This window comes from Rhinopithecus roxellana, chromosome 5 (genome assembly GCF_007565055.1).
Source record: "Rhinopithecus roxellana isolate Shanxi Qingling chromosome 5, ASM756505v1, whole genome shotgun sequence".
NCBI lineage: Eukaryota > Metazoa > Chordata > Mammalia > Primates > Cercopithecidae > Rhinopithecus > Rhinopithecus roxellana.
In genome coordinates this window covers 17,746,671-17,759,725 of record NC_044553.1, presented here as the reverse complement: position 1 = coordinate 17,759,725, position 13,055 = coordinate 17,746,671, and the positions used below count along the sequence as shown (strand labels likewise).

Here is a 13,055-nt window from a genome sequence, read left to right as displayed (position 1 = left end):
AGCATCAAACCGAAGCCTCCTACGGCCCTATAAGGAGCCACCAAGGCTCCCTCTTCACATCTTTATCCTCCCATTTCCATCACCAATCTGGCTGAGATCTGTAGGGAAGGAAAGAGCTGAACCCAAGTCATCATGCTAAAATGTAAGGTCTGGAAGACACAGGCTGCAACGACTAAGTATAAGCCAGCTTGGAACATAATCAGAACAAGTAATTTTAAAAAAATTTGTGAGCCCCTTCAGTGATTGGTCGACGCTTCTGTAATATCCACCCTTCTCCAGACTTTTGGCAAAAGAACAAGTTAAAAACAAATGCTTTCAGTTTGCTTAAATGACAAGCCTTGGAAAAACCCAGCGACCGATAACTGCACACTGAGAATACTGGGGCTGTTCCTCCAAGGCTAGGGCTGAGTAACAAAGCAATCTGAGCAAAATGGCCCTTTTCAAAGATGGCAAGAAAAACATCAAGTAAAGGTAATTAAGAATGCAAGGAAAATGACTGCACCATTCTGGTACAGGATCAGTGCAAAGAAGATGCCTAATAAGTGTGCATGCACACACACGTGCTTAACAAAGTCCTGCTGTTGACCCCCCCTTGAGTTTTGTTTTGCTTTCACAAATGTACATTCTATCTGCTTTTATGTGACATGGGGTGGATTGTAAATTCCATCACTTATCAAAGCACTTTTATACAATAGGGACTGGAGCTAATTAAAATAAAATACCATCTGCATTTGATTGAACTTCATCCTAGGCCCCGTAACATTCATTTCCAGTTTGGTCATTTGAACACAATGGCGGCCTTGCATTCCAAAGTTTCTGAATAATATTAAATCATCTTTCCTTTTGTTAATGATATTAATTACACAGCTCTCCCGATGTGAAGGTATCACAAAAATGCTTTGCCAATGTAGGAAAATGTTCCGATGCGCTGCGATAAAAGATAACACTAAATACTTATATAAAACAGCTAATTTCACCAAATATTTAATCGTAATGACTGGGCAGAGTAAATATTAGTCAGACTGACAGCTAATTGATTTGGTTTGCATTAAAGCTAGACAAATTTAAACAGAGGTGTTTCAGTTGCGATTCTGAATTCATAATTCGTTCAGATGTCTGTGTGCTTTCCCCGGGGCTAACCATTTAATTAGAACTGTGAGAAACAATCAGCCAATCCTATGAAAGTTCCAGGAAGGCCTGGGATGCCCAGGCTGTTTACCTTTCTTCCTTTCTCCTTTCTTCTTTACTGGCAGGATGCATCGATAGCAGCCTTGCCAGCAGCTTATTAAGAAGCTCTGTGAAAAGGAGATTTTTATTTGAAAAAATTTAACTGCTATGGTAGCCTTTGCCTAGGAAATCTCTATCCTTCCTTCTGCTGGCTTCAAGGAGACAACTAATGCCTGGGAATGCTTTACCCTCGGACCCAAACTGAATATAGGACTTTTAACACACCTCAAATGGGTCAATCAAGCAGCTCAGGTGCTGCAGAGAGGAGGCAGGTCGAGGGCATGGTGGCCCTCAAGCCCTCCACAGAGTCTGTCTCTGCTGCCTCAGACTGCCTTGCTTACGCACAGGTCTTCCACCCCCATCTTCATTGAGGACTCAGCAGCACAGATACCTGCTGGGAAGCTCTGCGTCACTCAGGCACAGGGTCCGGCACTCAGCAGGTGCCCCATTAATATTTTTGGAAGGAAGGGATGAGCAGTCAACCTGAGTACCTTTGAAAGTTTTAAGATAGTCACCAACAACAGAGGATACAGTCAAAACACAGATTAAGTCTCCTATTTCGACTCTGCCTTAGTTCTAACAATTAAGAATCTGCTTTATTAATTCTTGGAAGGCCTCATGGAAAGAACACTAAGAAATCCACGGTCCCCGTCTCTTCTCAGAGCATGCCTATGAGAGGGGCTTCCTGCATGCAAACAGCTTGCTTTCATTGTAACTATCCGCATGGTAGCAATTCAACAACTCAAAAGACTTCAGTTGAAGAATGAGGATGTTTCTTCACAAGGCAGATTAAGCGCTTGTTTAAAGTGAAAGTGTGGAGGGGTCCTGCATCGACCTCTTTCCTAGCTTAGAATTTCCTCCAAGATGACAGATGACAGTCTCCCAACCTCACAGAACTCACGCTTCCTCCGGGATCAGCCTATGCACCCTGTACAGAGGCCCCCTGCTGCTCAGTTTTCTACTGATCCACACTTCCCCAAGTGCCTCACTCTTTGGGAACGAACAACTACAATCTGGCTTTTTTCCTAGAGGATTAAATATACTGGCCCCTTTGAAAAACATTCCTTCATGTTCCATGGTGTAAGCACAAGTAGACGTAATCTCACCCCCATGTGATGGGGTGAGATGGTGCATGTAAAGTGCCCAAGCACACAGTCATCCCTTAGTAAATAGTTAACTCCTTCCCTCGCTATGAAGGAATAATGGAATTAGCACAATGTTTTATATCTGTCTCATTTGACTTATCCGTACCTACCTATCCATCCATTCATCCAACCATCCACCTATAAAACCAATCCAGAAATATATTCAAGACAAGTCTGCCTTTTCACAGCCCAGGTCCATGGGTGAGCTCCATGAGGACCACTTCCTCCATGAGGACCAATCAAAACCCTCACCATGCGATGCCCCCAGAGAAGGATAATTCAGACACAGAGCCCAGAGATAGCGTGTCTCTCCAACCAATCCCTGCTCAGTCAATACAAAAAGAGCCCTGACTGTCATTGAAGTAGGTGGGTTGGGGCAACACCAAGAACCCATTTTTCCATAAAAACTTTACTGTAAGTGTTTTCTGGAAATAGCTGAAATAGTATAGTGCACCGGTTAGGGAGCCCAAACAAACATCTAGCACATAAATTAACTTTTAAGAGAAGATGATTTCTGTGACCTAAAACTATGATTTACCAATGACCTCCGTTCCTTGTTGGGGCTGCTACTGCTTCTCACGTGAACTTCATTTTCCTTCTCAGCACTCATCGCCCTGTGATATATCACATATCTTTCTATTTCCTGCTTCATTTTCTGTCAGCCCCGCCGCCAGCTCCACGGGCCCTGGTGTGGACAGAGCCAGCCGCATGGCAGATATTCCAAAAATACCAAATAATTGAATTCATCAGAGGCTCACTTGGCCATCTTAAATTTTTAATCTTGACAAGTATCTGTTGATTGGTATTTGTCAAACCTTAATTTCAAGTCTATACAGAAAGGAAATATAATTAACCACCCAATAAATATGGATTATATTACAATTTAACATGTTAGCTTCTTTTCAAATCACACTTGTTTTAATCCTGAAGATCATGTGAATCTTTGAGGAAAAAATGTCAGTTTTCAAATTCATAGTAATCATTAACATACATGTTATGGCAACCACAAATACATCCACCTGCCTGATCTCTAATTTCATTATTAAAATACTTGCTTGAATTGCTTAGAGTTTTTGTTTTACAGATAAGATTCATATATGTATCTCCAGTAATTATTGTATTTTGTTGATTTCAGAATGCTGAGAGATCTTCACTCACATGATTGAGTTCAGATGGTCTGATATGTAGCTACACCTGTCTTGTTGTATTTAAAGTGAATGTGGAAAACTCATGTCTATCCAGAATCACATTAAAATCCAGACTCTGCCATTTTTAGGACTGTAGACCCAAACCCTCCAGCCCTTAGGAAAGCATTCTGACCATCTGTACCTGGGGGTCCATTCTGAGGAAGGTGTGAGGGCCTCTGCTACTCAAGGTCGATCTTTTAAAGGTTTTGCTGTGATAAAAATGGTAGTAATCTTCCAGGTTTCCAATCTGCAAGACAAGAAGCAGAATAACATCAATTAATAGTCTCACAAACAGCTTCCAAAATCTTCCACCCCACAAGAATCTCCCCCTTGTCTGAGGGGCTCATTCTTCCAGAGGAAACATACCCTCCACTGCACTGCTCCTCATATCTCTGGCATGTATGCAGTGTTTATAAACATGAAGGTGGATTTAGACACTCATTTTTAGATAAACAACACTAAGTCATATTTCCCATGGAGCACATACTCCACCACATCTCACGGTAAATTAACATCATTTAAAGTTTGGACTATCGTGGCCAAGATTTTTGGACAGAAATGAATGTTCGTTTAGAGCCAAGCATCCCTGAAGTAGCTAAGTTGGTGTCAAGTCAGGTCTACACCAAAACATTCATTTATAAACAAATTCCATCCTCTCCACCCCATGGGTAAACTGAAATATCGAAGAATGAACACTCACTCTCAAGTGCAATGGGACAGCCAAAGAAAACACGTGGATCCATCTGCTTGGGGATTGTGAAAGGGTCAGACGAGAACATCTAAACCCCCGAGGTGTCCCAATTTTCTGCCAGGGGCAGTTTGTCAGGACAGATTTCAGCTTGAGGACCGGATGGAACCAATAGCAGCCCTGTGGCCTAGCCCCTGACCTTCAAGAAGGGCTGGCCCTCACTGTAGCACCAGCTCACCCTCACATCTGACCAGGCTTGAGCATGGGGACATTATTATTGGAAGCCTGCTTCTTGGCTGTAGAGAGGTGCTAGTTGATCACCATCCTCCAAAAATGATTTTAAAATCAAGATGGATTAAACATCATATAGACTCTCAAGTTGATCTTCTCAGGCTAAACCATCCTAGTTTCTTTTCCAGCTTGATTAAAGGGTAAATTTAAGACTAATGGTCCTCTACAGCAGTTCTATATGATGATTACAAACATGGGTTTTGAGTCAGAACAATTTGGTCCAAACCCTCCCTACCTATCCACCAAGATTAGCCATGTGACCTTGGGCAAGGATATTTGACTCATGGGAATCTCAATTCCTTATGTGTAAAATGGGGATAAAAGTACTTACCTTTAAAACTTAAGTAGGACTAAAGTCTACCCGACTCACAACTCCTTGGCTGCCCCCACCTCATACATAGCCATTTAGTCTGCTATGGTCTGACCTCAACAGAGTTGACTGGCCCAGGGGAAGACCTGGAGGGACTTGGATACTGTGAGTGGCCATTTTCACATCTTTGCACAAGAAGATAAGGCAGGAGTGCAAGAGAAAGCCTCCGAGCCCCTTTACTACCCTTCAGTTCTCCTTTCCAGCAATCCTGGTAGCCTGGGTGTCTCCTGTTCTTGGGTTTAGGAGACACCACTTTGTTCGGAAATAAAGAACTCCCTTTTCTACTTCAGCTTGCTCCAGTGTGTTTCCGTTGCTTACAACCACAGAACATCAAATACTAAGACAGTCATGAGGAATAAATAAGAATCACCTATATAGAGCCTAGTTTAGTGCCTAGAACCTAGTGGGCATTCAACAAATGCTGGTGGTCCTGGGAGCTCTCTCTCTGGCTCCTCCACTCCCCTCTCTGGGTCTGGGTTGCTTTAGATTTTAGCCAAATCCAGGTCTGCATCTAATTTGACCCCTTCCCTCTGGGTGACCTGGGCTTACCCTCTCTGTTTCCTTATGAGACTAACAACCACCACCCTGAAGGGTTGCTCCAAAATTTGAATGAGGTAGGTATGTGTGAAAGAGCTAGCAGAGACCCAACAGTAAGGTAGTAAGTGCTCGATACACTGTTTCCTGCAATTCTGATTCTCACATTTTCTGCCATCATAAACCTCATTATTTCTGCCCTATTTTTCTCACAAGCACTTTTATTTTTCTTCCTACAGATAAGTCACCTTGCTCACTTCTTCAACAAAGTTAATTGCCACATGTATCAAAAGGCTGCTCCTCACCCACACTAGAGCTGTTATTTAGCAACAGAGGCAATCATGGAGTCTCAACTTGCAGCAGTGTTTAATCAACATGTTTGCTTATAAGCTGCCACCATCCCTGGGAGATATTACATAACTTTTGGTCTTTTAACTCTGGGCATTCAAGTCAATTCCATTAGGGACATGGAGAAACTAAGAGTTGAATAAAACTTGCTGGCAAAGAAGCAGACTAATTACAGAACTGTTGACTCTTAGCAGGCCCATGTCAGGGTGGCCCTGGAAGCCATTCAGGGCAGCATCTGGCCTTTGAATGGCTAAGCCAGGCTTGGGGCAGCCACCTTTCCCCTCAAAGGCCAGTCCCAAAGCCATCCAGCCCCCTGCCCCGGGGCCGCCATGACTATCCTTTGCAAAGGCCCCAGGGTCTGGGCTGATGTGAACTGTTCTCCATGAACGATCCAGGAAAGGCACAGACAGTCCCCAGAAAGCTGACCAGTCCAACCACCTCTGGAGGCAGCAGTGGCCAGAACTCCATTTGTTTGGACACTTACGTCCTGCCTAGCATGAGAGCTGGGGGGCTGGGGAGGGATGCTCCCACTGCAGGGGAGAAGGGGACACCAGCCAAGGCTGCCCTTTCAAAGCTAGCTGCAGAAGAAGCTGGAATCATACAACATTTGTCTTTTGTGACTAGCTTATGTCATTCAGCATGTCCTCAAGTTTCATCAGTGTTGTACCATGTGTCAGAATTTCCTTCCTTTTTAAGGCTGACTAATCTTCCATTATCTGCATACCTCACATTTTGTTTATTCATTCATCTATTGATGGACATTTGGATTACTCCCACTTCTTGGCTACTGTGAATAATGCTGCTGTGTACAAATATCTGTTCATGTCCCTGCTTTCAATTCTTTTGGGTATATATCCACCTACTGTTTTTTGATAAATTTTCTTGGAACATAGCCACACCCACCCTTTCCCTGCTGTTCATGGCTGCCTTCCTACTACAATAGCAGAGTCGAGTAGTTGCAACAGAGATCCTAGAGCCCACGAGGATAAAATAGTTCACATGTGAACTTTGAAAAAGAAAAGGTTGCCAGCCTGTGATGTACAGCATTTGCTGCTGAGAGTATCTGGGGAGTTCACCAAAGTCTCTGATGTCAAGCATGGGTTCCCTAGGTTGGGAAGTGGCGGTCCATACACTGAGTGACTCTGCTGATAAACAGGTGTGGCTGCAAACCTAGACCTTCAGCATCTCATTGAGTCTCTGAGCCGTGCTTTTCCCATAAACCTCTTGTCAGATGCTCCAAGAGGCCCCATCCTTCTGTCTGACTCATGTGATCCTGCCCTCTGCTCTCCCCTCGAAACATTAGGCATCAGGTCAGGAGTGTGAGGTTTTCATCACGGGCAAAACCAGTGAAAGAACCAAGGACGACACAGCAGGAGGCAGGGACAGCTGCCCAGGAACACAGGCCCATTGAACACAGGCCCAGGAACTCAGCCCGGATGATGCTGCATTTATGATACAGCCATCGCTGTCTCTCCTCCCCACTCACCTAAGCCCTTCTAGGCTTCTCACCTGACCTACCACAGCAGGGTCCACCCCAGGTAAGAGGAAGTCCTGCCCCTCCCCAATGAGGGAGGCTGTTCCTTCACAACTCTGGGTGCCTTCATGGGGAAGGGGGACAGGATTTGAGGCTTTGAGGCCCCCAGGCTCACACAGGGTCACCTGTGGGGATGTGGCCACTGGCCTGGTTCAACATGAAGGACACCTGGCTGCCCTCTGGCCCTGACTCACAGATTAGGGTGTGAGAAGGACCCACAGAGATGTCCTCATTTCACAGATGAGTAGACTGAGGCCCAGGGAGGTTAAGACTATGTCACACTGTGGGGCTCCCAGTTCCTAAACCAGCAGCCTCCCCATTCTGCTCACAGACAAGCAGGTGACAAAATTTGATACTAAATGACATAGATACACAAGTAGGGTTCAAAATGATTGCCACACTTTCAGGACCTCTTCAGGGTCAAATGGACAGGGCTGGACTCGGGAAGGGGCAGCCTAAAGACAAAATCCCAAATAATCCTCCAGGGAAAGTGAGGTTCTTTTTTTTTATCTGGCATTTCCCCTGATGGCAGGTGTTCCTCCCTGCTCAGCAGCCTGGACATCCTGGGTGGCTGCTGCTTGGCTGTGGCCTCAGACACTGTCCACACCAGGCGCTGGCTCTGCTCCTGTGCTCACAGCTAATTGACTATGCACCACTTCTCCAGCCAGTGCCTGAGCAGCTGCCTTTATAATCAGGAGTGGTGGCTTCCACGGATTGTCACTATTGGAGGGTCCTGGCAGCCTCCTCCTTCCCTTGATTATAGAGAGGCGCTGCCTCCACCATCCCAGGCTACTTCCCAGTCCTGCTCAGCCCCGTGTCCTCCCCTGACCTCCATCTGCTCTTCATCAATGAATCTGACTGCTAGTCTGCAAGGCATTTTTTTTTAATGTCATAACATAAATTTAAATATGTTCTTGTTCTCTTTCATGCCCATGATATATTCACAATGAATTAATTAGAGCCCGTCTCGTGCACCATTCAAGAAAATAAACAATTTGCTGAATACAGGATGCTCATGTTCCTTTACTCAACATTGATAGGTGATTATATGCATTACTTGATAAAACTGGTAACATCGTTAAAACATCATTACAAACCTTGCTAAATGTTCTTGACCAGAACAATGGGAGAAATGAGATCAAAGAACTCACAGTGAAGAGAGTTTAATGTAGTGTAATACTCTTTAAAAAGATGATCTGACATTTAAAAAATATAGGTAATATGTGCACATGACATAAAATAAGGAAGGTACAAAAGGGTATAGAGTTAGTAGGGAACAGCAATCCCCCCTTCTTCACTGGTCCCCCAGCCAGGGTTCCTCACTGTTGCTGAGTGCTCCTGGCTCATTACAAGAGCAGCTGATGGTTGCCAGGCACACGCCCCACTTTAGGCAGCAAGCTTGGAGTTCAGATGAATGAATAAGTTTGATTTTCATAACAACTGTAAGGGGTAGATGTTATGACTGTCCTCCTCTTACATATGGGGAAACTGAGGCACGGAGCAGTGCAATTGTTCAAGATTCATTTAGTCAATGAATAGTCAGGATTCTTCACTGTTGAACCTTCTGCCTCTTGGCACAGTTAAGACTGTAAGTTGCCGGGGGGATTTCAGGCACCTTGGTCCTTGTCCTTTGCAGCAGGTTCTTTCCTGGAGAACCAGTACCCTCAGCATGTGTGCACTTTCCTTCATTTCAATAAGGAAGTCATGGGAGATCTATATTATGTTTCTCGTACATATTATTCCATTATGTCAGTAAATGAGTATGTGCGCACATGTGTGGATGTATAGAATGTGTGAGTGCTGTTGTACACATGTGTACACATATGCAGATGTGTGTGTGCGTGCATATGTATATGGATGTGCAAGTGTTTGTATACAGATGTATATATATGTATACAGTCATGCCTCAGCATCAGTGAGGGACTGGTTCCAGGCCACCCTGCAGATACCAAAAATTGACAGACACTCAAGTCTCTGATATAAAATGGCATCATATTTGCATACAACCTACACACATCCTCCAATACTTTAAATCATCTTTAGTCTACTTATAATACCTAATACAATGTAAATGCTATGGAAATAGTTGTCATACTATATTGTTTAGGGAAAAATGACAAGAAAATAGTTTATACATCCACCATAAATTTTTTTTCATGTTTTTGACCTGAGGTTGCTTGAATGTATAGATGTGGAACCCATGAATAAAGACAGCCAACTGCATATGTATTCAGGGGTGTGTGTGTGTGTGTTTGTGTATATACATGTGTATATACATATCCAGGTATGTGTGTTTATGTAAGGTTCATAAACAAATGACTCTGAAACATACCAGGTGAGTCCTTGGTTTTCCCACAGTTCTCACATCCAAGTTAACCTCCTGGGGCCACTGCTGGGTTGCCCTAACTCAGAACCCCAGATCTCTGGCTCGCCACCTTGGTACACGTCAGATTCAGCTGAGTAGCCTGAGCAACCCCATGTGGGTGTGGGCTTGGCTCCAGATGGATGTTCTGGTTCCAGAGGTCTGAACAGCCACTGGGCACGTGGGTTCTGAAACTCCCCCCGCCCCAACCCCCGAGAGAAGCTGAGCTGAATCCAGGAACTGTATCAGATACCGAGAAGGCAGGCCCAGAAGGCTGTTTCTTCATTTCCTGCCAGCCAATCCCGGGTCCTTCCAGGCTCAGCTCAGCATCATCTCCTCTGGGGAGCCTCTCCCGCCCAAGTGGGTTCTAAGCACCTTGCTCCATAATGGCTGAGTCCTCCAGGGGCTGGGCCAGGTCCGCACCATCTTTATCCACTGGCTCCTGGCAGGACCCCTAGGTCAGCACATAACTTCCACCACACCAGAGCAGAATCAACAACACTGTGCACCCTCGCCATCCTGCACCCCAAACCTTTCCTCTTCAGGCATTCCTTGTCTTGGTAAAAGCCAACACCAAACCTTCCCAAAGTGGGCTCTTACATGGCTCCCAAACCCACTCCCCACACCGCACCAGCCCTACTGCAGGCAGCCCCATCCCTCTGCTCGGACCCTCGCTGGCCTCTTAGTCTCTCTTGTACCACTGCACTGACATTCCCACCCTGATTCCTTCTTGTCTCAGAGGGTACATGACCAGCCAGGACCCCTCTCCAGCCACAGGCCTGGCCCTGCCCACACTGTCCTCTTTTGTCCAGTGTAAGGGGCCCTGCCCTCACTCACTGTTTCACGTCCCTGTGCTTGCTCAAGTCCCCTCACACCTACAAGACTAACTCCTACTCTGCTTTTAACCATCACCTCGGCTGTCACTGACTCCAGGAAGCCCTCCCAGACCTCCCAGGCCCTGTCTGCCCAGACATAGCTATCATACCCTTCATCCTCCTTCCCTCCACCATAAGCCTTCAAGGGCAGGAGCTACATTGTCTGTCAATCCTTGGGGCCTGGTTGTGTCTGGAACACAGAGGAGCTTGAAATCTGCCTAGTGAAATGAACAGACTTCTGTCTCCAAATAACACTGGAAGGATACACAGGTCTCCCCTCATCCCACCTGTGTCCAGCTGTCCAGTGAGGCCCCACGTCCAGAGGCGGGGTGAACGTGACCCCAGTGCCTTCTGGCCCAGGCTCTGCTATCCTGTCTTTAAGCTCTCTTTCAGTCCCTGTCCCAGGACAGCACTGAGGTTGGGAGGAGGCTAACAAACCAGGCAGACCACCTGCCAGCTATATGGTCTGGGTAAGACCCCCACTGGCCTCTCTGGTCTGAGGACTTGAGGCAGGCAAGGCCCAGCCGGGCACTCCCTTCAACTGGCCAGTGCCCTTCATTCATGGCATGCACCAGCCATGAGAAGAACTCTTGGGCACAGGTGTGGACGAGCAAAAGCGGTTTGCAGGGAGGGTCACATAAGGGGGGAGTAGGAACCAGCACGAGGGGACAGGCCTGGCCTGAGGTTTACAGAAAGGGCCTCCCCCATCATGTCTTTTCTTTAAATGCGAGTGTAGCTGGCTTCAAACAAGATCTCAGTGGGTGCTGCAAGCTCGGGTTCACTCTGCCAGAAAAGACTTAATGTTTTTTGAAGATCCTGAGGAATGGAGGAGGAAAGCCCAATCTACTCTATCATGTTTAATTTGCAGCGAAGTCATCGAGAAGCATGCCGAATCTACCCCAAATGACATCAAATAGTTCCAAAGGTCCATCCACCCACTCAGCTCTCCAACGGACGTGACTGCAGACACAGGTGCAGTTCGTAGCCCTTGAGCAGGCTGCATTGTTGGTGGGGGTGGGTTGGCTAAGTGCATACTTTGGTAAGTCTGCAAAAACCCCACCCCACCTCCCCAGGCCAGCCCAGCCAAACCCTGCCACACAGGAACAGCTGATAAGCAGCCACGGAATGTCTCAATTCAAGGCCTCAGTGATGAATGGACTGTAGATGAGGCTTCTGACTTTGCAAAAAAAACACTGTACTTTATCACTCCCAAAGCCTGCCCTTGGCTGGAAACAGATGTTCCAAGCCCCGTCCGCTCCACAGCTGCAGCGTGCCTGCTTCCGGAGCCGCTTGTCTGTCTTCAGGGCCGGCATCTGCCGAGGGCCTTGGCTTTCTGGAAAGAGTCTATGTCTAAAAGTCATGGTCGTCTGAGTTCAGTTATATAATGTTATTGATCCCAGTTGGTTCGCTTAAGAAAAACACAACTAATTAGACTCTATAAAAACCTACACACTAAATTAATTCTGTATCGCTCTAGTGACTTCCGCCTGAAAAAAACGTTATAAATATAGATGACCACTGGACCTATATTTAGCCAGCACTGGGTTACCTGGCATTTATAATTAAGGAAGTCCAGAGAGAGAGAGAATGGACATTTTGTTGTTATTTCTTAAAGCGTTTTTTAAAAACTGCTTCCCATTTCAGTCACATATACACATAGCAACATTCTGTTATTGCAATAATTACAATCCTGACCCAAGTTAAGATGATTGCACAATTTCCCAGTCTCCTAAAATTACTCTCTTCAACACATATCCACCCAAACTATGCAATTAAGCTGCTCAACATCCTAAAAATTCCTGAGAAATCATTAATTTTTACTTAGCAAACTTCATTTTTCTCTTCCCTTAAGTCGCCAAACCAAATGGTCTGGCTTCGGATGGGAACGCTTAATTTCTACATGTGGCCTCGGCCTATATGTTCAATGTCTACAAAGATCTACCTGAAAAAACTCTAAAATCCTTACTTTGAATATCTCCATTTTAAATTATTTCCTGGTCAAAGGTTTCTTTATGGCCGTCTAGAATTAGTTGTTTTACCAGATTCCTAAATCCAATGCCTCTTGAGTATTCATTTTTGTTTGGTTTTGTTTTAATTTAAAAATAAACCATAAAACTCTTCTTTTTCCTGAAAAATTCTATTCTAAAGCCATCATATGGGGAAGAACATGGTGTGTGTGGGGTGGGAAGATCTGGGGTGGCCTGGAACAAGGCATGGCTGGAACCCAGAAGGTAAGGAGGGAGCCCACACTGGGGAAAGTGGAATCGGAGCCCATGGGGCCTATGGGTGGGAACAGGCTACTCTAGATGTCAGAGTCTAGGCAGATAACCAGGGTGTCCACTCAGGGAAAGTGAAGACAGAGGACATGGCAGATTGGTTACCCACACTGGACGGAGGGAATATGTTACTACATTAGGGGCCATTACAATTGATAAGAGACCAATGGTAATTCCCTGGTGTCTGTGGCTGCACTGCACAGTTCTGCAGAGATAGT

The 13,055-nt window shown here is 45.6% G+C and overlaps 1 protein-coding gene across 3 annotated transcripts in view; it reads right to left on the bottom strand.

The window, feature by feature from the left end:
• PCSK6 (proprotein convertase subtilisin/kexin type 6) overlaps positions 1–13,055 on the bottom strand; it is a 188,852-nt gene that overhangs the window by 137,451 nt on the left and 38,346 nt on the right. For all 3 annotated transcript variants that reach the window (XM_030930124.1, XM_030930125.1, XM_030930123.1), the window contains exon 2: positions 3,702–3,806. In XM_030930124.1, coding sequence (XP_030785984.1) covers positions 3,702–3,806 — 105 coding nt within the window. The remainder of the gene's footprint in view (positions 1–3,701; positions 3,807–13,055) is intronic.